At 35.5% G+C, this 27,594-nt stretch overlaps 1 protein-coding gene across 3 annotated transcripts in view; it reads right to left on the bottom strand.

Moving 5' to 3' along the window:
- Positions 1–27,594, bottom strand: part of LRRK2 (leucine rich repeat kinase 2) — a 154,908-nt gene that overhangs the window by 105,535 nt on the left and 21,779 nt on the right. For all 3 annotated transcript variants that reach the window (XM_067696182.1, XM_067696183.1, XM_067696184.1), the window contains 7 exons: positions 27,211–27,330; positions 26,603–26,739; positions 26,430–26,509; positions 24,981–25,087; positions 11,341–11,470; positions 9,806–9,930; positions 5,423–5,535 (listed from right to left, as the gene is read on the bottom strand). In XM_067696182.1, the coding sequence (XP_067552283.1) occupies positions 5,423–5,535; positions 9,806–9,930; positions 11,341–11,470; positions 24,981–25,087; positions 26,430–26,509; positions 26,603–26,739; positions 27,211–27,330 (812 nt within the window). The remainder of the gene's footprint in view (positions 1–5,422; positions 5,536–9,805; positions 9,931–11,340; positions 11,471–24,980; positions 25,088–26,429; positions 26,510–26,602; positions 26,740–27,210; positions 27,331–27,594) is intronic.

Genomic DNA, 27,594 nt, shown 5'->3' with positions numbered 1-27,594 from the left:
TAATGTTTGAAACATGTCAAAAATCCCAGTGTTCACTCGTCACCCCTATAATTCCAGTTTGGCTTTGAATGCAGCCACTTTATCTGCTGACTTGAACACAGTTGTCATTCTCACCTGAAGTGACAGAGTGATTGAGTGATTGAGTTCATTGAGCAGGTTGAATATGTCACACAAGTAAGCAAGTTTTTCGACATATTCTGTGTCACTGAAATGTGCTGCCAGTGGTGACCTTTTCTAAAAGAAATCTCTGGAGCGGCTCTCGTAACTCAGAAATGATGGCCAGTGACCTACCTTTAGAAAGCCATATCACTTCTGTGTATGAGGGAAGACGTGTGTGCTCTGCGTCCATCTCCTCACAAAGCTGTGAGAACAGACATGAGTTAAGGGCATGTACTTTAATGTGGTTGATAATTTTAATCACATCCTGCAAAATGCTGTTAAGTTCAGGTGACATTTTTCAGCTAGCCAGCATTTCTCTATGGATGACACAGTGCGTAGACTCACATTCAAAAGTGACCTCTTTGACCTGAGTAGTAAAACCAAAAAGCCGTCCAGTCACGGCAGCCGTTCTGTCCGTGCATATACCGTCACAAAATGACCAATTCAGTTTTCCTGATATGTAGTCATTCAAAGACTTGAATAGTTCTGCAGCTGTGGTGTTGGCTGGCAACAAAAGTGCACATAACATATCCTCATGCACATCCTCCTGAAAATATATATCGCACAGAAACAAGTTTTGCTGCCTTGTTGTCAACATCGGTAGACTCATCAACCTGCATTGCATACCACGGTGACTCATTAATCCTCTCTAACAATTGTCCCTCAGTATCCTCTGCTATTTCATCAATTCGTCTAGTTATGGTGCTAGCTGAAAGAGGAACACATGCCACTTTTTGAACTGTAGCCTCTCCTAAAAGTTCACGACAAATGCCCTTAGCAGCAGGCAGGATCAACTCTCCACCAATAGTAAAGGGCTTCTCAGCTTTAGCAATGCGGTTAGCCACTAAGAATGATGCTCTTAGTGCAGACACATTTGATGAAGTGGTGGCCTTCAATAATTGCTTCTGTTCTTCATGTTCACATTTTTTTCTTTTGAAAAACTCCAAAGGCTTGTCTTTTAATGCAGGGTGCTTGGTCTCCATGTGGCAAAACAGTTTTGAAGGTTTCATGGCTTCGCTGGATAGCCGGTCACCACATATTATACAAAGTGGGCTTGGAAAACGTGAATCACCTGTTGCAATGAACGCTTAATTTAAGGACTCGGTATTTTCTTTTATATGCAGCTTTCTTTTTGTTAGCAGTCTTAGAGTCTTCTACTGTCTCATCATTGGGTCTTTCTCCCTTTTCAAAGAAGCTCTCCAGCGATGTTTGTTTTTTACTCATTTTGGCTAGGGTTAGCTTGTGGAGGGCTTACCAAAACTGACTGAGACAAGTGTGCAGTGAAGGAAAGAGGCACGGATGGAAGTGGTAAATAAAATAATGGGAGGGCCACGTGTGGACTAAAATAAGTGTCAGATTCTGACTTAAAGCCTGCACCAGATGCAGCTTGTCACTTGCCACTCACTGATGGGGTTTTATTTATTTATTTTTTTAACATCTTTCTTGGAGTATAATTGGTTTACAATGGTGTGTTAGTTTCTGCTTTATAACAAAGTGAATCAGCTAGTCAGAAAGAGAAAAACTGATAGGGTTTTGATATGAGTCTGCAAGCAATTGATTTATTATGGTCTCTGGGCAGTCAAACCTCTCTGCTAATGATAATCTGTATTTGCAGCCACTCCCCAGCGCTAGCATCACTGCCTCAGCTCCACCTCAGATCATCAGGCATTAGATTCTCATAAGGAGCGTGCAACCTAGATCCCTCGCATGCACAGTTCATAGTAGGGTCCGCGCTCCTATGAGAATCTAATGCCGCCACTTTTCTGAGAGGAGACGGAGTTCAGGCAGTAATGTGAGCGATGGGGAGGGCTGTAAATACAGATGAAGCTTCGCTCGCTCGCCTGCCACTCACCTGCTGCTGTGTGGCCCGGTTCCTAACAGGCCACGAACCAGTACTGCTCCATTGCCTGTGGATTGGGAACCCCTGTTCTGTAAGATGCCTCACCAGCAATTAAATGTTTGGTCCAGAAATGACAGATGTAACCTCTACTTACAACTGCTTGGTCAAAACCAGACACATGATCCAATCTAACAACAAAAGGGCCAATAAATACTATCCCAGAATCACCAGAAGGTGGAGAACTGAAAACATTTGGCAAACAACACTAATGATTACCACATAAACATTTAGCTTGTTACCACATTTTTCTTACTACAGATAATGCCACAATAAACATTCTTGTTTAAAAAAACTTTGCGTACATATACAGGTATATCTATATTATAACTTCTTAGAGTGGAACCGCTGGTCAGAAAACATGTCCATTTTAATTTAGATAGATATTACTAAATTTCCCCCAAAAGGTTTTTCTTTTTTAAAATTTACATTTCTTTAATAATGACTGTACGTACTTGAGAACCTTTTCATATGTTTATATGCCAAATTCATTTTTACCTTTAAATCTCATCTACATGAGATTTAATCTTTAAATGAGTAAGGTAAATATGCAGCTTCCTTTGCTTTCTCCAAATGGCCAGAGAATTAGTTCTTCCAACACAAGCAATCTATTTCCCTCTCCAGTGGTTGGGAAATATCATATATGAATTGAACATTTGCATTTGAGTCTATTTCCTAAATCACCATTATGTGACATTGATCCATCTCCAGTGCCAATGTCACACCATTTTAATTACTAAAATTTTATAATACATTTTATAATCTACTAGAGTTAGGCCATATTAATTATCCTCTTTTTCAAAATTTGACTGGTTATTCACATATATTATTTAATTAATTTTCTCAAAATTTTATACTAGCTTATCTAGTTCCATAAAATACTATTGTTATTTTTATTAAGGGTTCATAAATCCAGATCAATTTTCATTTTTAAAAAATTAGTAATTTTATCAAAACAGAGAGTATATACATTTTCCTACGTTCAACTCTTTTTTTGTATTTACTCTCAGTTGTTTCAGTTTTCTTTAGAGTAGTTTTATACACTTTTATTACTTTACTCCTATGTAATTTCTTTTTGCTGTTGTTATTATTGTTACTTTTGCAAATAAGCTCTTTCTTTCACTACATATTATTTACAGTTGAAATAAATATCTTCAGTATTTAAACTGGGTACATTTTGCTTTAAGGTTTTTGAGAAGCACACAAGCTCTTTGACTTGTGTCCATTTAATCAGAAGATTGGTTTGACTTTGTAAGTTCCCTGGCTGAAGACAGCAGCATTGTCACTGCAGACAAAGCACAGATGTGACCAAAATGCTGAGAGTCCTATTTTCTACTGTGTTCTCCACAGACAATACTGGGCAAATCGATCTCTCTAGAATAGGTGACTGAATGTTTCATGTGCAGAAAAAGCTAAAAGGATCAAGCAAAAATGGAATGTCAATATTTCAGACATTTAACTTCAGCCTGAATGTTACTGGATTTATACATACATATTATATGTGTATATATTTACATACACACATATATATCTCCAAACACTGATTCACTTTAATAAATACTTTTAATAGTCTTCACATTGTAAATCTTAGTTGAATCTCAAATTCTACCTTATTTGGAAGTCTGCTCTCCAAGAATAGACCTATTTTTAATGGTAATTCATTTTATTACATCAGTAGTATTTGGACCTAAAATTTCTGATTCCTTGTAACATTTATTCAGAGTGAGACATGCAATCACAGAATTTTAGAACTAAAAAAAAGATACACTCATCTTTTAGAGCATTTTTTCTCAACCATGGTGAAGAATTAGGGGAATTACACAGGGGAGATTTTTTTAAATAAATAGTGTCACTTCTGTTTCCCCATGACCTTAATTCCCTGCCCACAAATGACAGCCACTGTTTAGTAAGATGCTGTGTGTCATTACTCAAGTGTGGCATGGAAAATAAAGGAAGGGGTAGGGAGGTTCTCAACCACTTCTCCTGGGATTATATAGCAAAAGAAAGTAAGACCTGGGAGCAGAGTGATCTCCTTGGCATCACAGTACTGATGGCAGTAAGCACAGTACTTCTCCCTTGACCGCCCACTCCTTCCACTCTATCACACCCGTATTCGGTAATGTTAGGAAAGATGGGATAACCAGAATCAGAGTTACCAAAAGGCTTTTCTGGTACCTCTTGCTTCTCACCAACACCATGAACAAAATTAACTACTCTCTCCTCTATGTTCCTAAAGTACTGTTCATAAAGCTAGTGCAGCTCATAAGTGCTAATACAGAACAATCTAATATGTGTTTTATGTTTTATGCATGGCCCAGCCAGATTATGAGATCCATTACAGAAGGATACAAAGCATATTCATTTCTGTCTCCCCAGTGTCTAACACAGTTCCTTCCATATACTTATTTTCACCAAATATTTCTGGAATTAAATTCAACCGATGGCTATACTCAAGAATCATATTAAGGTCTGAGTACAAATGACTCAAATATATCATAAACAATTACATTATAAAGTTCAGTTTAAATCGCATTTTTGAAGATCTCTCTGCAGGCTCTTCTAATTAATTCATGACATTTTTCAAAGTATACTAAATCACAAGGAATTATTTCCATTAATTGCTTTGACTACTCTCTTCCTTTCATGAAAACATTAACCTAATCTTCACATCTTTACATCTTTACTCTGATATCTTTTCTAAAGAACCAATTCATCTTATGTTAAATTTCAAAACCATCTTAATTCCATCAATACCTTTTGCACTGCACAATATAAACATAATGCTCCTCTTCTCCTTTTTCAGATGTAGTATGATTATTAATTTATTAATTATATTATTGCAAATGTACATAGATCTGTAAATACCCAACACTGGGAGAAAACAATGCCCACTGAGCCATTTCAGAGGTTATCCCTAAGGAGTAAAATGAAAACAAGCACAGGGAATCAAAAAAGACTTTAATGTGTGCCCTGTGTGTCTTCATGGACTGAACCTTTCAGCCTGGGACCAGAAAATAAAGACAAGCAGCCAGGAGGACAGAAAGAGAAAATAGCAGTCATGGCTCCTGACAGAGCTCGTGAGGCTTAGCTGCACATCTAGAGTTCTCTTTCTGATTGAACAGACTCGACTGGATTTATCAAAAGAGCCTGTCAAAGTCTGTAGTTGACGGTGCACTTCTCTTAGCTGGAATGGCACATCTCTTCACCCCCTACATCCCTACTGTCATCTTATGTCTCTAAACATATAACTTCCTACTATCATAGTAAACGGAACATGGAAAACTTAGGCTAATAAAAGCCCCCCTACTTCCCCAATTTCATATTGTAGTTAAGAGTATAAAGGCAGAAAACCTATATTATACGTACCCTGTTCAAAGCCGCTAGGACCAATTTGTGAATATCATTCCTGAAACACTGTTTTTTAACCATACTTAGCTTATGCTGATATTCAGTATCTTCCCTGGATTCTTCTGGGATGCCTAAATGCAAAAATAAACAAATAAACAAATGTTTTTCTCATAAAGATTTGGGCTGAATAGATTGTCACTTATTAGGAATGATTATAATTAACCCAACAATACATATATATGCTATACCTTTTTCTAATCCATGGTTCCTTACCAAAGAAATAACTCTTAGCTTTAAGAAATTTCTAAAAACAGTTCATCACTGAATATAAAATAAATACAGTGTGTGCGGATGTTCACTGAATTTAAAGTAGCAAGAAGTTACTATGGTGGAGGAATTTTCTGGAACAAACAATCTCTTTTGTATGAATAGGCTGTACTCATTACAAGAAGCTAGAAGATTTTTATGCAACAATGGACAACTTGAGAAAAGATCAAAGTTACTTGGACTACAACATAAAAAGGTCAGATATGAAATGCAGACATAAAAGAGCAGCTGGAATAACAGTGGAAAAAAAAAAGTTTTTAGTTTCAGCATTATAATGGTAAAGAGCATATAGTTTTATTAAAAGTCCTCTAAGACTGTATAAAAGTATTAAGTAACTTAAAGAAAACATATTCTTTATTCAGCTACATTGTAGCTGAACTAACCCAAAACTGTTGGAAAAACAGGAAGTCAAAAAATATTGGTTATACAATAGAACACATAAGTAAAATTATTATGAATAAATAACATTTCTAAAACCTATGACTATAGAAATAATTATTAATAAACAATTCCTTCTAATCTTTCACTTCAATAATTTGTATTAACACAAACTATAAGTTGACTGCATATAACTTTTCATTTACTTAACAAACATTTGAATGCCAACTACATGCAAGGGATTTTGCTACATGCTGAGAATACCACAGTGAATATGACAGGCATGATTTTCACCCTCCTAGAACTTTCAGTCTTCATTTTAAAATTTATTCAAACAGGTCCTGACATTCATTACAGCTGTATGACCTTCGATAAGTTACTTAAACTCTCAGTGTCTCATTTTCAGTGACCAAGATCACATTAATTGCTGAAGCTGCCCATTACATCACAAGCAGATGTGACCATTAAAAGCAGTCCTGTTGAGAAGTAAAATCTTCATGCCATATGTAAGGAGACTTATTAAATGTCTTTCTTATGTTAAGACCAAATGAATATTCCCAAAAGTTCATCTCTGGTCTTTGTTATATTACTTGAGGTTCTACTATCCAGAATGGATATAATTTCCTTTCCACATAATAGTCCTTTAAATTGTTTGAACTGCAAACTTTTTGAAGGCAGGATCCATAACCTAATCATCTCCAGGTTACCAAGAGTTCCAAGCAGAGTGCTTTAGGTATAACAGTTGTTCCACATACACTTATTGCACAAATGTGTCTTTAAAAAGCACCCACTCTGATTCAGGCTGCACAAGGTGAAAACCTGGCTCCGTTACATAAGCTGTGACCTTAAAATCTCTATATCTTATGCCTCAGTTTCAGCATCTGTGATATGGGGTGGAAAAGTAGAATCTGCCTTATGGGTTGCTACAAGAATTTTTAAAGTTTATATACATAAAGTACTTTGAATAATGCCTTACACATTTGTTACTAACTATAAATGAGTGAATTTTAATAGCTTTCATAACCTCCTGCATTATCTCCTCTCCAAATTAAACAAATTCAGCTTCTCTTATTGTTCTTAAGGATGTGGTTTTATATTCATAATCACTTTCCTCTATACACTTCCCAATATGCACATGTCCTTTCCTAAAGAATTTTTTCCTCTAGAACTGACACTAAATCAAGAAAGAACAAGTCAAATGATATTTTACTAAAATAAGTAGGTCTTTATTATTATTTTTTAAAGCAACAGGCTCAATCACTTCAATAAGTTATTGTTATAAAAAAGAGGAGGAAGTGAACAGTACCAGATTGAAAGAAACTTAAGAGACATAATACTAGCTGCAATATGTGGCCCTGAATTAAATTATACACATTTGCTATAATGCACATCTTTGTTACAATTAATAATCTGAATGTGGTCTAGTTAATAAAATTAATACATGTACATCTAAACATAAGTACCTACTTCAGCACGTCAAAACCAGAATCATATTAAACCTCAAAACTACTGGCGTACTGATATTATAGTTACTCACTGACATACAGAATGATATAATATAGAATGATAAAGTATAGTATGGTACAGTTACAGCATGGTAGAGTATGGTATCGTGTGGTATGGTATGGTAATATAGTAGGTTAGCATAGAGTGAAGTAGATGGTTAAACCTTTACCTAATAGAGAAATGTATTTATATGTTGATATGCTTATAAAATATGTCTATTAATATGGTGGTACCATAAAGTACCACCATAAAGTTATAAAATTATTTTCAAGGGCACCTGTTTAATACACCTAAACATTATTATAAAAAAAAACATTTAAATACATCATTTCATACATCTAAATTATTACTGACTATCAATGTTGCTTCAGGCTCAATCTCAGAACAATAAAAGAAAAGAAATTCTACATTCAAAACTTATTTTTGAACTAAAAGAATGTTATTAACTAACAGATGATTCATAATGTCTTTTGGTTATCTTTAAAACTCAAATCCACTGTCAAAAGAAGAAGGTTGACACCTTTAAGGGTAATCAAAAGGATTTTGTTTTGTTTTTTACAATCTACAAAGTTTAAAAAAATTCACAATAATATTTTCAAGCAACACTATGTCTGTTAAATTATATCTCTAAAGTTGTGTGACAACTATGAATGGGACATCATGATTCAATTCAAAATTTATTGAATAGCTATTTTTGTTCAAGTTACCAGGGGGTTAAAAAAAAAAAAAAAAGGCATGACTAAAGAAAGCCCTCTCCTTGAAAAAATCTATACTCTTATACAGAGAATACTCTTATACTCAGAAACATAAAATACCAATATGACTACAGATAATGGTAGATTTAGGAAGATTTCATTTAAAAAGGACCAAAAAAAATGGGCTTCAAAAGAATTGGGACTTTTACAGAGCGAAATAATAATAACATCCCTGATATTCAGTAGTCAGAAAGTCACGCCAAATGTACCTCCTAAACATCTCCCACATCCATCCTCTCCTCTGTTTTCTTTGCTGGGCCCCCACCATATCTCACCTATCACAGCCTCCAGCCTAATCTCCCTGCAGGAGTTTCCCCTCCCGTCAATCATTATCCACACCACAGTGCTACTGTTATAAATTGCAGATTTGGTTATGACACTGCAATTTTGAAACACCTTAAATAAATTTGAATTGACTTGTGCTAAAAAAAAAGCACAAATTGCTCAGTGTTGTGTTCAAGGCCCTTCCCTCTCAGCCTCTGCCTGTCCTTCCACATTTATCCCCAGGACTGCTTTCCTCACATACCATGCTCCACTCACCCCACACCATGAGCACTTTCTCTTTCTGCTTCAAATGTCCTTCCTGGCTTTTTTACCAGGTCAGCCTTATTCACCCGTCAGGTACAAATATCACAATCTCTGGCCTACTCTTTTGAATAAATTATCTGTGCCTCCATCAATACTCTCATAGCCTTTTATAATACATATATCTATAATAGCTCCTCGCAACTGTCTGGTAATTAACTATCTGTCTACCTCTAGGCTCCTATACATAGTACAGTCATGTCTTGTTTTACTTGTCTTTCAGACCTTTGCAGTCATCACAATATATAGAACATAAGAGGCACTTAATAACTACGTGCTGAATGAATGGGGGAGCAGTTGTTTTAAATGGGCTTTGGAGGACAAATAAGGTCATAACAGATGTAAGCAGGAAGTAAATGTGGGGAGGATTGACACTATTGTGGCTCATGAGTAAAAGCTACATGGTTATATTTGAGAAAGATTAATTCAACCACAGAGTAAAAGAAGGACTGGAAAGAGGCAAAAGAGGAAGTGTGAAAATTAGTTGGGTATTATTATAATTCAGACAGGAAAAAAACAAACAAAAAAACTTGGACTTGGTAAGGTCAACAGAAATAGAAAAGAAATAGCAGAAATGACACTCTCCTTGGAGGTAAAGCTCGACACTATGTTGCAGTTATTTTTTCTGGAAATAAATTATTGATATTTCTTATTAAATTTTAATCTAAATTTATCTGACTCTTCCACATCATCATTTTCCCTCTATTTTAATTTTTGGGCTAGTGAAAAGATTACATTTGGTTGGCAGAAACTGGTCCTTTAATTTTTGCCTAGAAAGTTGATATTTCATGAAAAGTCAAAAAATCCACTTAAAATGACATCTCTTCCCACAATCAATTATGTAACTTACCTGGAACTATAAAATGTAAAATAGCTCGAAGTGCCTCCAGCTGCACTGATACTGACATCTCATGACTTCTCATAACTGTTATTATTTTGCGGGCCACTGCTGCCATTGTATCCAGGGAAGTGTTACTAGAGATAAAATATTGAAATGCTTATTAAGAGTACAACCTGATTCCAATACAAACACCAATTTGAAACAAGTACGAGAAAACAGATCTATTTTATCAGAAAAGGCTGATGTGAATTCGGCAGTATGAGCATACACAATTTAAATTCTAATTTAGTTAAACTTTGACGTCAAGAAGTTAAATTTACAGTAAACTGGGAATTCTTTGATTTAGTTTCCCAGAACTAACAACTTCCTTCTGATCTATACGTGGGTCACTGGCAGCAAGCCTGGAAAGTAGGTGTTATTATTTGCATTTTCCAGGTACAGAATTTAGGCTGACAGAGGTTAAACATCAAGGTCCTATCACTGGAATGTGACAGAGCCAGAGCTGGAATGCAAACTCTGACTGCCAAGTCCAGAGAGCTGTTTATTGCATAACTACCTGCCTCTTCCAGATTAACACCACTAGACTTCTTATATGGTATTCTTAATTATTTTTTGCATTAAGTCTTGGTTTCTCTAAGGTATTTTAGCTATACTTTCTTTTACATATAAATAAATGTAGATTTCAGTAGGTGCTACAAACTGTAATAGAGGCAGCCCTTGCTTTACACAGTGCCCTACTGACTAAAACTTCCGCATATCATAACTGTGTCCTCACTTCGCGTGGGTCTGTGGTTACTGACATATAGTCCCTTTTTTCCACTTTAAAGTCCCAGCTTAAACACATCCCCTCTTTGTAGCCTCTCTCCTTTGCTCGCCCTAGCTTGGTTCACCAAGACCCTATGATTTTACACATCCTGCCATTGAATTATCACACTGTATTGTAATTATCTGTTTATAAATTAGTCTCCCCAACTAGACAGGGAGATTTTTAAGGGCAGGCACATTGTCATAGTTAACTTTGAATCCCCACAACTGGAAATTTACACATTTAATATATGAGAAAACAGGCAGAAACATTAATTGCCCAGAATGTACAAAATCTTAAACTGTCAGTTATTCCACTGCATTTTTGCCTCATATATAAAGGTTCACACACTGCCAGGACCATAAAAATCACAATTTAAGGTAAACTTAAAAATAACAATTAGAAGCCATATCTTGATTTTATCTTTTATACCTTTCACATAACACAATAATCTGAAAAACTGTTTAAGGTTATGTTCTATATAACTGTCATTTTTCAAAACATAGTCAACACCAAGCATTAAGCACAAAAGCAAACCTTCAATGTATTTCTACTTTATCACCCCTTTCAATATGTAGATAAAATAAGTCTATGTATCACTGACATGAAATTATATTGCAAAATGTTTCACTCTTCAAATGCCTTGTTTTTCCTTTTATTCTTAAAATTATGCTCAAAATATTGATATTCTACCTGGTCCAATTAATATATTCTATATAAATTCAGAAATATGTATTACCTTCCTTCAAAAAGATGATTTAGCATTTTACAGCCACTTTCAGCCACTTCAGGAGAATGTATATGCTTCTGCATTAACTCCAATACATTCAGATATATTCCTTTTGATAACAGGATCTTTCTGAAATTAACTACAAGATTTTTTAAATGTTACTTGTATAAACGAAAGCACATTCTCATAATCTTGCAAAAAGACACATACTATTAAAATAATCCAAATTCATAGGAAGGTATTTAAACTACATATTTAATTTATATTTCATTGGCAACTTAAAGATCATTAATTTTTTTAATTTAAAATATATACCATTTCCAATTTTTACACATTTATTAACCATTTGTTGAGGTTTTAGTATTAAAGTCTCATTCACAGAGTAAACTAGTGGAATGTAACCATCATCCATGTGAAAAGAGTATTTTTTGCAGAAATGCATTTTAAAATAATGTCCTCCAAAATAAGAATGAAAGTTAAATTTCATTCTAATATTTAAAACAACTTCCTAAAATAACCATACTTATATAGAGCTAAGGCTCACTAGTGAGTTGGGAATAAGTTATAGATGTGTGAAGATACTGAGCATTCTATTGGCTCTTGGGGGATGCAGGAAGTGGGGCTGAAGCCAGGCTGGGTTGCCCTCAGCCTTGAGCTACCTTCTCCATTTACCCCAGTGGACTGTACAAACATTATCATTTCTATGTGTGCCATGATATGCAAAGTGATGAAAAGCACTGATAGAGAACAAAAATAATTACATACTTTCACAGAATAATGCCAAAGCTTAAGAAACACATAGATTGCTTTAAAACTGATTGCATATTACATGTGGAAAAGTAATTATATCCCAGCAATAATTATTACAAATTAATTTTCCTCTTCATAATAAACTTTCTTCACCAAATGCAAATCCAGTGTCTTAAAGTTTCCACATTGTCTTAAAGTTTCTATATAAATATCACTTATCTTGAAACCTCTATATAAATATCAATTCCAACATTATACACTATATTTCAACACTTTGAAGGTGGCAGGAAATGAAACTTTTAAAGCTTTAAGTACTATTTTGAAAAAATAAGATATGCATCTCAAATTGGGAAAAAAAGAAAAGATCAGACAAAACTCAGAAATAAGTGGAAGTGATATATGCATTCTAAATTACTGGCAAAAATCTGAAAACTAACACCTTTTAAAGACATCCTGAATAGCACACATTAAAATATAATAAGAAGTTGGTTATTCAAGTGTTGGTGAGGATGTGGATAAAAGGGAATGTAAAATGGTAGAGCCACTATGGAAAAAAGTATGGAGATTCCTCAAAAAAATTAAGAATAGAACTATCATATGATCCAGGTATCCCACTTCTGGATATTTATCCAAAAAATGTGAAACTCCACTGATTTGAAAAGATACATGCACCCCTATGTTCTTCACAGCATTATTTATAATATCCAAGATATGGAAACAACCTAAGTGCCCATCAACCAATGAATGCATAAAGAAGATATGACATACATATATGGTGGAATACTACTCAGTCATAAAAGAGATGAAATCTTGTCATTTGCACCAACATGGATGGACCTTGGAGGTATTATGCTAAGTGAAATAAGTCAGATGGAGAAAGACAAATACTGTATGATTTCACTCACACGTGGAATATTAAAAAATAAATAAATGAACAAACGAAACAAAAACAGAGTACTAGTGGTTACCAGAGGGGAGAGGGGCCAGGGAGTGTGAAATGTATAAAGGGGATGAACTGTATGGTGATGGATGGAAACTACATTTTTGGTGGTGAGCACACTGTAGTATATACAGAAGTAGAAATATAATGTTGCATACATGAAACTTATAATGTTATAAACCAATCTTAGCCCAATAAAAAAATTTTAATGATTTTAATTAATTAATTTAAAAAAGAATTTGGTTGTTTTGCTCAGTCAGATAAGAAGTTTTAACAGCCCTTCCTAAAATGGCTAAATTCCAACCAAGGAAATACTTTAAATTATAGAACTTATTCTAGACCAGCAGTTCCCACACTTCACAGTACATGAGAATCCCCTGGGTGACTTGTTAAAACAGATTGCTGGGTTCCACCTACAGAGTTTATGATTCATTGGGTCTATATGGCACCCTAGAAATTACATTTTTAACAAGTTCCCAAATGATGTTTCTGGTCCAGAGACCACACTATAATGATCACTGTCTTGGACATTAACTCAATTTGAGACTTGAAAATTAAGAGTAGAAATTCCATCGTACAGTACACGTTGGAGAAAAAATTATAGCACGGAGTCACTTTAGAGTTTATAGAAGACTTTACACACCTTATCTCATCTACCAGCTATCTACACAATACTCATGACTTCTTCCACTCCATTTTAGCAATAAATTATCTGCTTTACAAGACCAATAACAATACGCAAAACTCCCTCCAGGCCTTCACTTCAATAGTCACCTTCTTTCCTCACTAGGCAGTGAGGAAAGTGAGGAAAGTCACAATTTCATCACCTCTGAACCCTAATATGTATACTCCTTCTTTGCTTTGTATTTTTTCTTAGTTACCTCACATATCGTATATGCCAATTAGCCTTTTTATTTATCTTCCCCACTAGAGTGTAAGCTTCATGAGCCTGGGATTTCTATTTATCTGCTGTGTCTCAAGTGCCTAAGGTTCAATAAATATTAATTTAATTAATTAATTAAATGAAGAAAATGTTACACAAGATACTTGAACCTTCACCTGGTTAGCACCATCACAAAACCCAGTTTTTCTGGCCAAGAATCCAGTCATTTTTTCTAGAAAACTATACCCAGCCCTACACATGCAATGTTCCCAAGTGTGTTTCAATGACAAGTTGCCCATGGAGATTGGTGAACAAGCTACCTAAGTTCTTAATACTCTCATAAGGCAGAACTCCAAGGACTATACAAAGGGATCTGAGGAAAGTTAACATGGCAAGTGACCAAGAACAAAGAAGTAAGAAAGCAGAAAGAGCAGAGAACTGATTCTGAACAAAGAAACCAAGGTTAACTCCAAATGTAACTAATCCTGAGACACCGTAATAAGAATCAGCCCAGGGACTGATCAAAATTGCAGAGATCAGGGCTTCCCTGGTGGCACGGTGGTTGGGCGTCCGCCTGCCGACGCAGAGGACATGGGTTCGTGCCCCGGTCTGGGAAGATCCCATATGCCACGGAGAGGCTGGGCCCGTGAGCCATGGCCGCTGGGCCTGCGTGTCCAGAGCCTGTGCTCCTCAACGGGAAAGGCCACGGCAGTGAGAGGCACATGTATCGCAAAAAAAAAAAAAAAAATTGCAGAGATCAAGATTCTTCCCAGGGAAGACCCTGAGCTCCCCTCCTCCCATGGGCATACCAAAATTACAACTATTTACAGAGCAACTATCTATGAGAATGATCTGAAGACTAGCAGAAAAGATATTCCACAACTAAAGACATAAAAGAAGAACCACAATGAGATGACAGGAGGGGTGTAGAATGTGATGTAGTCAAGACCCACACTCCCGGATAAGGGGCCAACAAACAGGAGGATAATCACAATTGCAGACGTTCTCCTCATGGAGCAAGGGGTCCAAGCCCCTCATTGGTCTCTCCAGCCTGGGGGTACTGCACTGGGAAGATGAGCCCCCAGAACATCAGGCTTTGAAAGCCACTGGGGCTTGTATAGTGGGAGAGCAAGAGGGCTGTAGGAAACAGAGATTCCACCCTTAAAGAGTGCATGCGAAGTTTCACACACTTGGAGACCCAGCACACAGTAAGTTGAAAAGAGCCTGGGTCAGACCCACTTGCTCATCTTGGAGAGTCTCCCAGAGAGGCAGAAGGTAACTGGGACTCCCCCTGGGCACAAAGATGCTGCTGACAGCCATTTTGGGTAGCATATTCTACCACGAGGACATTGGTGCTGACAAGTACCATTTTGGAGTTCTCCATCTAGCCAATTAGCACTAGGATTCAGCTGCACCTATCAGCAGGTTGGCACTAGTCCTGGGAACCCCTCAGGCCCATAGTCAGCTGCCACGGGATTCTCAGGCGCACAGCCAGCCACCCAGGGACCTGGCACTGCCAACCAGCAGGTCGGCACCAGCTCCAAAATCCTAAGCTCTGCACTCAACTGCCCCAAGACCTCCCAGGCCTGAAGTCAGCCTGCCAGGACCCAGCACCCCCCACCAGTGGGCTAGAACCAGTCCCAGAAATCCCCAGACTGTGCAATCAGCCATGCCATGACCCAGCCTTGGCCACCAGGGACCTGCAGCCTCTGCATAGGAGGTTCAGGCAGCCAACCAGCCAGAAACTGGCCCCGCCTACCTGAGCACCCATAGTAGTTGGACTCACCACAACAGAAGAGCCCACTCAGACCACACAGGGGGCACCCCTAGAAGATATACTCTGTTAACCAGAGGGGAGTGTACTCCTAGATCTAATAATATGTTCCTACGTAAGGACACTTCTCCAAGATCAGGAAACATAATCAACCCACCTAAACATACAAATAAAAACAAAAAATTAGGCAAAATGAGACAACAAAGGAATATATTCCAAATGAAGGAACAAGATAAAATCTCAGAAGAATTAAGCCAAGTAGAGATATGCAATCTACCAGATAAAGCATTCAAGGTAATGATCAAAAAGATGCTCAACAGGGCTTCCCTGGTGGCACAGTGGTTGAGAGTCTGCCAGCCAATGCAAGGGACACGGGTTCGTGCCCCGGTCCGGGAAGATCCCACATGCCGCAGAGCGGCTGGGCCCGTGAGCCATGGCCACTGAGCCTGTGCATCTGGAGCCTGTGCTCCGCAACAGGAGAGGCTACAACAGTGAGAGAAGGATGAGCGCAGTGAGTTTAACAAAGAGTAAGAAAATATAAAGAATTAAAGAGATGAAGAATACAAAAATTGAAATGAAAATTACACTACAAGGGTTCAACAGTAGATTAGATGATACAGAGGAATAGATCAGTGAACTGGAAAACAGTGTAGTGAAAAATAACATGAGCTGAACAAAAAAAAAAAAAAAAGGAAAAGAAAACCTGTAAAATATGAGTTCAATTTAAGAGAACTTTGAGACAACATCAAGCATACTAACATTCTCATATAGAGACCCCAGAAGGAGAAGAGATAGAGAAAATGGCAGAGAAATTATCTGAAGTGACAATAGCTGAAAACTTCCCTAAACTGGGAAAGGAATAGATATCCAGGTCCAGAAAGCACAGAGAGTCCCAAACAAGATCAACAGATCGAGGTCCATAAAAAGACATATTGTAATTAAAATGGAAAAAACTGAAGATAAGGAGAGAATATTAAAGCAAAAGAGAAGCAACTAGTTATATACAAAGGAACTCCCATAAGACTGTCAGCTTAAATTCTGCAGAACAGAAGGGAGTAGCAGGAATGATACTGGATGATAATGATAAAAGGAAAAAATACTCTACCCAGCAAGGCTATCATTCATTTGAAGGAGAGATAAGAGTTTTACAGACTAGCAAAAGCTAAGAGTTCAGCACCACTATGCTGTACAAGAAATGTTAAAGAGATGTCTCTGGTGGAAAAAAGAAGACCACAACTAGAAAAATAAACTTTATGAAAGGACAAATCTCATTGGTAAAGGCAAATAAAGTAAAGGTAGTAGATCAACCACTTATAAAACTAGTAGGAAGGTTAAAAGAAAAAAGTAGTAAAATCATCTATGCCCACAGTAAGTAGGTAAGGGATTCCTACAAAACAAAAAGATGCAAAATATTATGTAAAAAACACTGAATGTGGAGAGAGTAGTAAAAATGCAGGAATATTAAAATGCTTTCAAAGTTAAGAGATCATTTTCTCAAGAAAGTAACATTGGAAAAAAGAAAAATACAACAGATTAATGTTTTATATGTGTGTATGTGTGTGTCTGTATATATATCTATAATATATATATAGGAATATATACTCATAATAACAAAATAAATCCATATTTGATCAATAAATTAGAAATAAAAAGTTAAGAGATCAACTTAAAATAATTTTATACACACACACACACACATCCCTCACAGTAACCACAAACCAAAAATCTGTAATAGATACATACTGAAAAAAAGAAAATAATCCAAACATAAAACTAAAGGATAGTCATCAAATCATAAGAGAAAGGAACAAAAGAAAAAGGAACAAAAAAGAACTACAAAAAAAAGCACCCATAAATAAACAGCAATAAGCACACACCATAAATAATTACTTTAAATGTAAAGGGACTAAATGTTCCAACCAAAAGACATAGAGTATCTGAACGGATAATAAAACGAAATCTACCTATATGCTACCTACAAGAGACTCACTTCAGATCTAAAGACACAAACAGACTGAGAGTGAGGGGATGAAAACAGGTATTCCATGCAAATGGAAAAGAAAAGAAAGCTGGGGTAGCAATACTTATATCAGACAAAATAGACTTTAAACAAAGACTGTAACAAATAACAAGAAAGAACATTACATAGTGATAAAGGGATCAATCCAGCAAGAAGATATAACAATTATAAATACATATGCCACAACACAGGAACACCTGAATACATAAAGCAAATATTAACAAACATACAGAAAGAAATTGACAGCAACACAATAATACTAGGGAACTTTAACACTCAATTTACATCAATGGACAGTTCATTCAGACAGAAAATCAATATGAAAACACTGGCCTTAAAAGACACAATGGGGCTTCCCTGGTGGCGCAGTGGTTGAGAGTCGGCCTGCCGATGCAGGGGACACGGGTTCATGCCCCGGTCCGGGAAGATCCCACATGCCGCGGAGCGGCTGGGCCCGTGAGCCATGGCCGCTGAGTCTGCGCGTCTGGAGCCTGTGCTCCGCAACGGGAGAGGCCATAACAGTGAGAGGCCCACGTACCGCAAAAAAAACACAAAAAAACAAAACAAAACAAAAAAAAGACACAAGGAATCTGATGGACTTAATAGATATGTGTGTGTGTGTGTGTGTGTGTGTGTGTGTGTGTGTGTGTGAATATATATCACTCTCTATCCAAAAGCAGCAAAATACATATTTCTTTCAAGTGCACATGGAACATTTTCCAGGACAGATCACAGGCTAGGCCACAAAACAAGTCTCAATAAATTTAAAAAGACTGAAATCATATCAAGCATCTTTTCCTACCATAATGCTATGGGACTAGAAATAAACTTGAAGAAAAAAACTGCAAAAAAACACAAATATGTGCAGGCTAAACAATATGTACTAAACAACCAATGAGTCACTGAAGAAATCAAAGCAGAAATTTTAAAGATACCTGGAAATAAATGAAAACACAAAGAAAAGAACCCAAATTCTATGGGATGCAAGCAGAAGTAGTTCTAAAAGGGAATTATATAGCAATACAAGCATACCTCACAAAACAAGAAAAATCTCAAATAAACAACCTAACCTTATATCTAAAGGACCACAAAAAGAAGAACAAACAAAACCCAAAATTAGTAGAAGGAAAGAAATCATAAAGATCAGAGAAGAAATAAATGAAACAGAGACTAAAAAATCAATAGAGAAGATCAATAAAACTTAGAGCTGGTACTCTGAAAAGATAAACATAATTGATAAACCGTTAGCCAGACTCATCAAGAATAAAAAAAGAGACAGAGAGAGAGGACCTGGCCCAAATCAATAAAATCATAAATAAAAAAGAAGTTACAATCGAAACCAAAGAAATATAAAAAATCATAAGAGATTACTGCAATTATATGGCTATAAAAAGGACAACCTAGAAGAAAAGGACAAATTCCTAGAAATGTACAATCTCCCAAGACTGAATCAGGAAGAAATAGAAAATACAAACAGACTGATTACCAGTAATGAAATTGAATCAGTAAAAAAAACAAATAAACAAACAAAAAAAAACTCCCAACAAACAAAAGTCCAGGACCAGACAGCTTCAGAGATGAATTCTACCAAACACTTACAGAAGAGTAAACGCCCCTACTTCTCAAACTATTCTAAAAAACTGAAGGGAAAAGAATGCTTCTGAACCTGTTCTACAAGGCCAGCACCACCCTGATACAAAAACCAAAGATACCACAAAAGAAAATTACAGGCCAATATAACTGATGAACATAAATGCAGAAATCCTCAACAAAATATTAGCAAACTGAATTCAACAGTACATTTAAGGAATCATACACCACGGTTTATCCCAGGGATGCAAAGATGGCTCAGTATTCACCAATCAGTCAATGTGATATAAGACATTAACAAACTGAAGAAAAAAAACAGCATATGATGACCTCAACAGATGCAGAAAAAGCTTTTGACAAAATTTAGTATCAATTTATGATAAAAACTCTGAACAAAGTGAGTTTAGAGGGAACATATCTCAACATAATAATGGCCTTATATGAAAAACCTACAGCCAATATCATACTCAATGGGGAAAAGCTGAAGCATTTCCTCTAAGATCAGGAACAAGACAAGGATGCCCACTTTTGTCATTTTATTCAATGTAGTATTTGAAGTCCTAGCCACACAACACAAAGAAATATAGGGAATACAAACTGGAGAGGAAGACGTAAAACCGTCACTGTTTGCAGATGACATGATATATATAAAGAAAATCCTAAAGATGCCACCAAAAAAGTATTAGAACTAATAAATGAACCTAGTAAAGTTGCAGGTACAAAATTAAAATACAGAAATACATTGTGTTCCTATACACACAATGAGAACAAACTATCAGAAAGGGAAATTAAGCAAACAATCCCATATACAATTGCATCAGAAATAAATCTAACTACAGATGTAAAAGACCTATACTCAGAAAACTATAGACACTAATGAAAGAAAATGAAGATGACACAAACAAATGAAAAGCTATTCTGTGCTCATAGATTGGAAGAATTAATATTGTTAAAATGACCAAACTACCCCAGGCAATCTACAGGTTCAAAGCAATCCCTATCAAAATACCAATGGCATTTTTCACAGAACTAGAACAAACCATTCTAAGATTTTTATGGAAACACAAAATACACCAAATATCCAAAACAATCTTAAAAAGAAGAACAAAACTGGAGGCATCACGCTCCCTGATTTCAAACTAATACTAAACAAAACAGTATGATACTGGCAAAACAAACAAACAAACAAACACATAGCTCAATGGAACAGACTAGAGAGTCCAGAAATGTACCCACACTTATATGTTCATTTACTCTCCAACGAAGGATGCAGGAATATACAATGGGGTAAACACAGCCTCTTCCATAAATGGTGTTAGGAAAACTGGACAGCTACATACAAAAGAATCAAGCTGGACTTCCTTTTCACAGGATATACAAAAATAAACTCAAAATAGATTAAAGAATTAAATGGAAGACCTGAAACCATAAAACTCCTAAAAGAAAACATAAGCAGTATGCTCTTTGACAATGATCTTAGCAATATGTTTTTCGATCTCTCTCCTCAGGCAAGGGAATCAAAAGTAAAAATGAACAAATGGGACTGCATCGAACTAAAAAGCTTTTGCCCAGTAAAGGAAACTATCAACAAAATGAAATGGCCACCTACTGAATGGGAGAAGATATTTGCAAATGATATATCTAATAAGGGGTTCATATTCAAAATATACAAAGAACTTATACAAGCCAACATCAGAAAAACAAATAACAAGACTAAAATATGGGCAGATGACCCTAATAAACATTTTTCAAAGAAGACTTAGGGATGGCCAACACACAAGAAAAGATGCTCAACATTACTAATCATCAGGGAAATGCAAATCAAAACCATAATGATTTATCACCTCACAACTATCAGAATGGCTATCATCAAAAAGACCACAAATAACAAATGTTGGCGAGGATGTGCAGAGAAGCGAACCCTCATGAACTGTTGGTAGAATGCAAACTGGTGCAGGCACTATGGAAAACAGTATGGAGATACCTCAAAAAATTAAAAGTAGAACTACCATATGATCCAGCAATTCCACTCCTGGCTATTTATCCAAAGAAAACAAAAACGCTAATTCGAAAAGATATATGCTCATGCTAAGTGAAGTAAGCCAGACAGAGAAAGATAAATATCATATGATATCACTTCTATGAGGAATCTAAAAAAATGATCCAGATGAAGAAAGACAAATATCATATGATATCACTTATATATGAGGAATCTAAAAAAATTATACAAATGAACTTATTTACAAAAAAGAAATAGATTCACAGACACAGAAAACAAACTTATAGTTACCAAATGGGGGGAAGGGATAAATTGGGAGTTTGAGATTAAAATATACACACTACTATATATAGAATAGATAACCAACAAGGACCTACTATATAGCACAGGGAACTATACTCAGTATCTTGTAATAACCTATAACAGAAGAGAATGTAAAAAAAGAATACAAATATTTACAAATATTTACATATTACAAAGTGAATCACTTTGCTGTACACCTGAAGCTAACACAACATTGTAAATCAACTATATTCCAATAAATTTTTTTAAAAAGAAAATATATATATGCACCCCTATGTTCATTGTAGCATTATTCACAATAGCCAAAATATGGAAGCAACCTAAGTGCCCATAGATACATTAATGGAAGATGTGAATATTACTGAGCCATGAAAAAAAGTAAAATCTTGCCACTTGCAGCAACATGATGGACCTAGGGGGTTAGACTAAGTGAAATAAGTAGGAGAAAGACAAATATCCTATGATTTCACTTATATGTGGAATGTAAAAAGGAAAAGAAGTGAACGAACAATGAAACAAACAGACTCATAGATACAGCAAACAAAATGGTGGCTGCCAGAGCAGAGAACAGTGGGGGATAAGTGAAAGAGGGGGAGGGAACTTAAGCGGTACAAACTTCCTGTTACACAATAAAGGAGTCATAGGGATGGAATGTATAGCATGGGAAATATATTCTATAATAACGTAATATCTTTGTATAATGACAGATGATAACTAGGCTTACCATGCTGCTCATTTTGTAGTGTATAGAAATATAAAATCACTATGTTGTGCACCTGGAACTAACAGTGTTGCAGGTCAATTATATTTCAAAACCAGAATCATAGAAAAAGAGGAATTTGTGGTTACCAAAAGCTGGAGGAGGGGTGGAAGGGGGGATTGGATGAAAGTGGTGAAAAGGTACAAACTCCCATTTATAAGATAAATAAATACTAGGGCTATAATGTACAACATGATTAATATAAGTAACACTGCTGTGTGTTATATATGAAAGTTGTTAAGAGAGTTAATCCTAAGAGTTCTCATCCCAAGGAAAACATTTCTTTCTTCTTTTATTTTGTATCCATATGAGATGATGGATGTTCACTGAACTTATTGTACTAATAATTTCATAATGCTGTACACCTTAAACTTATACAATGCTTTATGTCAATTATATCTCAATAAAAATGAAGAAAAAAGCACAAGAAAAAGTATTTTAAAAAGTAAAAATGATACATCTTCCAACCTAAATACTACTGTCTTGCATGGAGCAGGATAAGCTTTCATCAGGGGAAACAACAATGGTTCCACCTAATCAGAGCATGTGACATCTACCTGGCCACTTTAAACTACTTATGAACTGAACCACCAGTTTAAAAAAGGAGCTACTCTCCTGGCTGATGTTACTGATCCAATTACCAAGGGGAGACAGGTTACTGCTACACAATGGTGGTGAGGAAGACTATCTGAGATCCAAGGTAATCTCTAGTCTTGATACCTGCATCCCCAACAGTAAAAGTGAATTGAAAACTACAGCAACCAACACACTACTATAATATATAAAATAAGTAACCAACAAGTACCTACTGTATAGCACAGGGAACTATACTCAATATTTTGTAATCACCTATAAGGGAAAATAATCTGAAAAAGAATATATGTATGTATAACTGAATCACTGTGCTGTACACCTGAAACTAACACAACATTGTAAATCAACTATACTTCAATAAAAATAAAAAAATTTTTAAAAAATTTAAAAAAAAGAAAGAAAGAAAACTACAGCAACCAAAAAAAGCAGTATGACTGAGGACTTTGACCTTTCATGGATGAAGGTTTGGGTCACTCCAGAACCAGGAGCAACTGAAGTTCTGGCGGAGGACATGGGAAATATGGAATGAGGAGATGAAAACAGAAACTATAGATACTAACTAAATATATATACATATACACATACACACACACCAACTACGACCTAGTGACCAATTACAGAAATGAGTACTACTATAGTAGCTTTAGCTAATGTCTCCAGGATTCTTACATGTATGTGTCAATATGTATAAAGTAATCCTTTTCTTAAAAAAACAACAACAACAAAAAAGAATCAGTTTAAATCTCACAAAATCATGGTTGTTTTGTTGACATATCAAAGATATCCAGGGAGTTAAGAACTACAACACCAACACAATGTGGTTTGTACATGGTAAGGGTTTGTCTCCTCTCTAAGGGGCCTCACACAAAAAACAGCCAAGGCCAGTGCTCATTTTCAAGAGTGAGATCCCCATCCAGATCTCTGCACAGTAGAGGATGGGTGACTCAAGAAGAGCAGTTTCCTTTTCTGCCACTCCTGCTCTGACTCATTATCCCTTGAAGGCAACCCCTGGCTATCCCTCAGGGCTCTTGCCAGCCCAAGCCTCTTATGATGGCCTTTTCAGTGCCGTCAGAGAGGTAGAGCGAGAAAGGAGGAAAACAAAGAAGTGATTTTTCTCTTGATTTGACTTAAATAATAGTGTAAGGAAACATGCATGAGGAGGTTTCTTTATTCTTTTCACTCTAACCAGGTTCTCTACTAAAAGCTGATGCTAACACTGGTCTTATTTTCAAGCTTTCAGTGTTTTTCTCTATTTTTCTCCCTCCAAAAATATCCTTCAAGAGCTGCCAAGTCCCAATGCCTTTATGATGAATTTTCTCCCAAGATTTTCTGGCAGTATTTCCTGTTTATAAGGGCAGGAATCAGAGCAGCCTGAGACTCAGTTTTAAACCTCAAGTGTTCTTCCAAAGGTATAACAGCCATTTTTCTCTCCTTAATAATGCAAAGCTATAAGATTTACATGTAAAGGACTATTTTTTTTAATTTTTATAATGGACAATTTTAGCAGATTTTATAATGGTGAATATCTCTCCACCCATTGCATTCCTAATAAAATAACAAGAAGAGTGTATAAAGGAAACTGGGGGAAAAAAGTGACCATTTGGCGATTATTATAGGTATCCAAAAAAAATACCACTGGACACAAGTTAAAAGTCCATCAACAAGAAACTGGACTATAAAATAGGAAATAGGCATACATTGGGAAACTACACAACCATTAAAAACAATAATGTGAGAATTTACATTTATCAACACAAAAAAAGAAATGTAAAATTTGTTTATAAAAAATTATATGATCCCATTTCTCCAAAAAATATAAAGCATATTGTATATGCCATGTGTAAGTACATACACAGAAGTCCAGAAGAACATCAAAATGTTATTTTCTTCTTTATCCTTTTATCTATATATCAATATATCTATATATTAGATGTATAATTTACATATTTGAAGTTTTTACAATATATTGCTTTTATAATTTAAAAAATACCACAAAACGTGTTTCTTTTTATTAAAAAATATGGTGTATCTCTTACCATTTTGTTCTAACAGAGTCGACAATGCATTTGCAGATGCCTGGAAGACTTCTTTTGATGAAGAATGCATCAGCATCGAGAGCATCACTTCCCTGTGAGCTGGGAACCTTTCACAAATTCAACCACAATATGAATAGTAATCTCTTTAATAATTAGCTCAAACATTCACTTACTGTTATCTAATCTCTCTAACAACAAATAAGGGCAGATAAACAATATTTTATGCCACCTCTACTCACAGGAGTGAATTACAGTTAAACAGTTTTGTATTTAAAAGTTATATTCAAATCCATGAACTAGTAATAAAGTAGTATTTCTGTTTCTTCAAAGTAGATAAGCAGTAGACGGAGAAAATAAAAGACTCAGCAGATATATAAAGAGGTGCTAAGGGTAAAAAGATTAAGTGAGAAAAAGATGATGTAAGCAAGAAATGAAAAATTAAAAGTCATAATGAAGCAAAGTGAAATTTTTAATGTAGAGCATAAATATGTTTTAATGATGTATTTATTTTAATGATCTCCTATGGATTTTGAGGAATTAGTGTCTATGAACTGAAATTTATAAACTGCAACATGAACCAACCTTATCCTAATTTCTTTAAAAGATTGCTCAAAGCAGATTAGAAGGCTGGTTTAACATATATTTTTCAAAATTTACTGTTTCCATTCAAAATAGATATTTAAATAAATAGCATCTGTGTCATTAATTCCCTTCTGATTGGCAGTAGATCACTCTGCTGACAGGCTGTCAGGATTTGAGATGCAGAATATTACTATTTAAATTTCCAAGGTAAGTAAGTCATTCAAAATTTAAAATCCAGAGGATATGCAGAGCCAACAGTAAAAATCTAAGCAGTTGCTCATGGACATGAAACAAATCTGATGTACTCAGAACTCGTGTATCTGTGGGAGAGATGACTGGTCTTACAAGGTTTAAATGTTGCTCCCACAGAAAGCATCCTCAAGAGCTGACAGCTACAAATAACCCTCTCAAGAGAAGAGAGTTCAACACTGCTACACCAAGTGGGGAATCACTATAGGAGGCTTCTAAGCACATCTAATTCCTGATATTGACAACCTGCTGGCTAGTAACCACAACAGAAAAGGTCACAGATTGCTCTCTGATTCCTATCACTTGAGATTAATTAATATGGCATTTTAAATGATTAGCCAGAAAATTGAAAGTTTCTTTCTTGATGATTCATAATTTACCGAATGACTCTTGATTCTAAATCTCTCAGTAATAACTCTCAAACAAATCACCTTTTACTAACTATCCAAGGCAATGGGATCAAAATATACATCCACAAGTATTTTGTGGCAACACTTAAAACATAAATGCCTACATCAAAAATATTTCAAACAATAAAAATTTCAGTTATGGTATTTCATGTGGATTGATTAAAAATATGACTGAAATTTTCTATCATATAGAATCAAAACTACTGACTGGCCATCTTCATCTCCAATCTTCTCATGTAAACTGTTTTGGTACATAAGGAGATTATTCAGGGCCCAACATGCAGCCTCCTGGATTAGGGAAGGAAAAAAAGAAAACTGTCAAAAAATAAATTATTGAACAAACAATTTTGAAAGACTATCAAATTTATGAAAGAGTCTAACCTGCACATGCTTGTTCTTTCTATGCCACGTTAATGCTTTGTAGCAGGCTTCCAGCCAAAACAATTTATCTTCTTCATCATCATTCTCCTGATTCTCATTCTTTTCCTCTAAGTCTTGATTTAAGAAAATGGTCTCAGCTTGGAAAAAATGTAAACATGTAACTTACTTACAGTTTGAATGACCAACTAAGTCCGTATATTGAAACATTATCAACAGAGTGAGGTATTCTTTAGTAGTGGCCCTGGTTATTTAAAAGACCTTTTTAATATATTACACACTTCATCATACTGCTATCCCATCTAGATAAATTACCAAATGAGCAAGAGGGTACCAAACAAAACTAATAGGCTAGAGGAAGATTAATTAAGGAAGTTAACTGCTAATAATAAAGCTAAATCAAGGATGTATTTACTGATATCTGAACTGGGAAGGATGTACTTACCACAACTTTTAGTTCCCTTGAAAGTATCATCTATTGGACAATGAGTTACATTAAGACAGAAAAGGCATTTAAGGGCTCCTTCTCCACATATGACTTTCTTGTTATAATGTTAATATTCAAGATAAAATGCACCTGTAAGAATTTCCTTGTTAGTTAAGTTACTTACTGAGGAGAGCTAAACAGCTGAGTGCTGCAATCTGTAATGCTGCATTCTCTGAATACTGCTGCACAGCTTTCACCACAAACACATGCACCTCGTTTAATACCAGAATATTAAAAAAATTACCTGAAATTTAAGTGAGATATTAGTGGAAATTCTCATCCATGGAACTTAAATTACCTTTAATCACATAACAGTATTTAAATCAACAAATTTGAGTAGTGATGACTATTCTTAATGACATTAAAACATATATTTACTTTAATTAAAATAGTTTAAGAGGATTGCATAAAGTATTGAAAATTTATTTTACGCACTCATTCAATTATCTTGCTTAGACAACGGAACTGACTGGGCAAAAAAAAAATTAAATGTTTGAGTTATATTAAC

This window comes from Pseudorca crassidens, chromosome 11 (genome assembly GCF_039906515.1).
Source record: "Pseudorca crassidens isolate mPseCra1 chromosome 11, mPseCra1.hap1, whole genome shotgun sequence".
Lineage (NCBI taxonomy): Eukaryota > Metazoa > Chordata > Mammalia > Artiodactyla > Delphinidae > Pseudorca > Pseudorca crassidens.
This window is presented reverse-complemented; position numbering and strand designations above follow the sequence as displayed.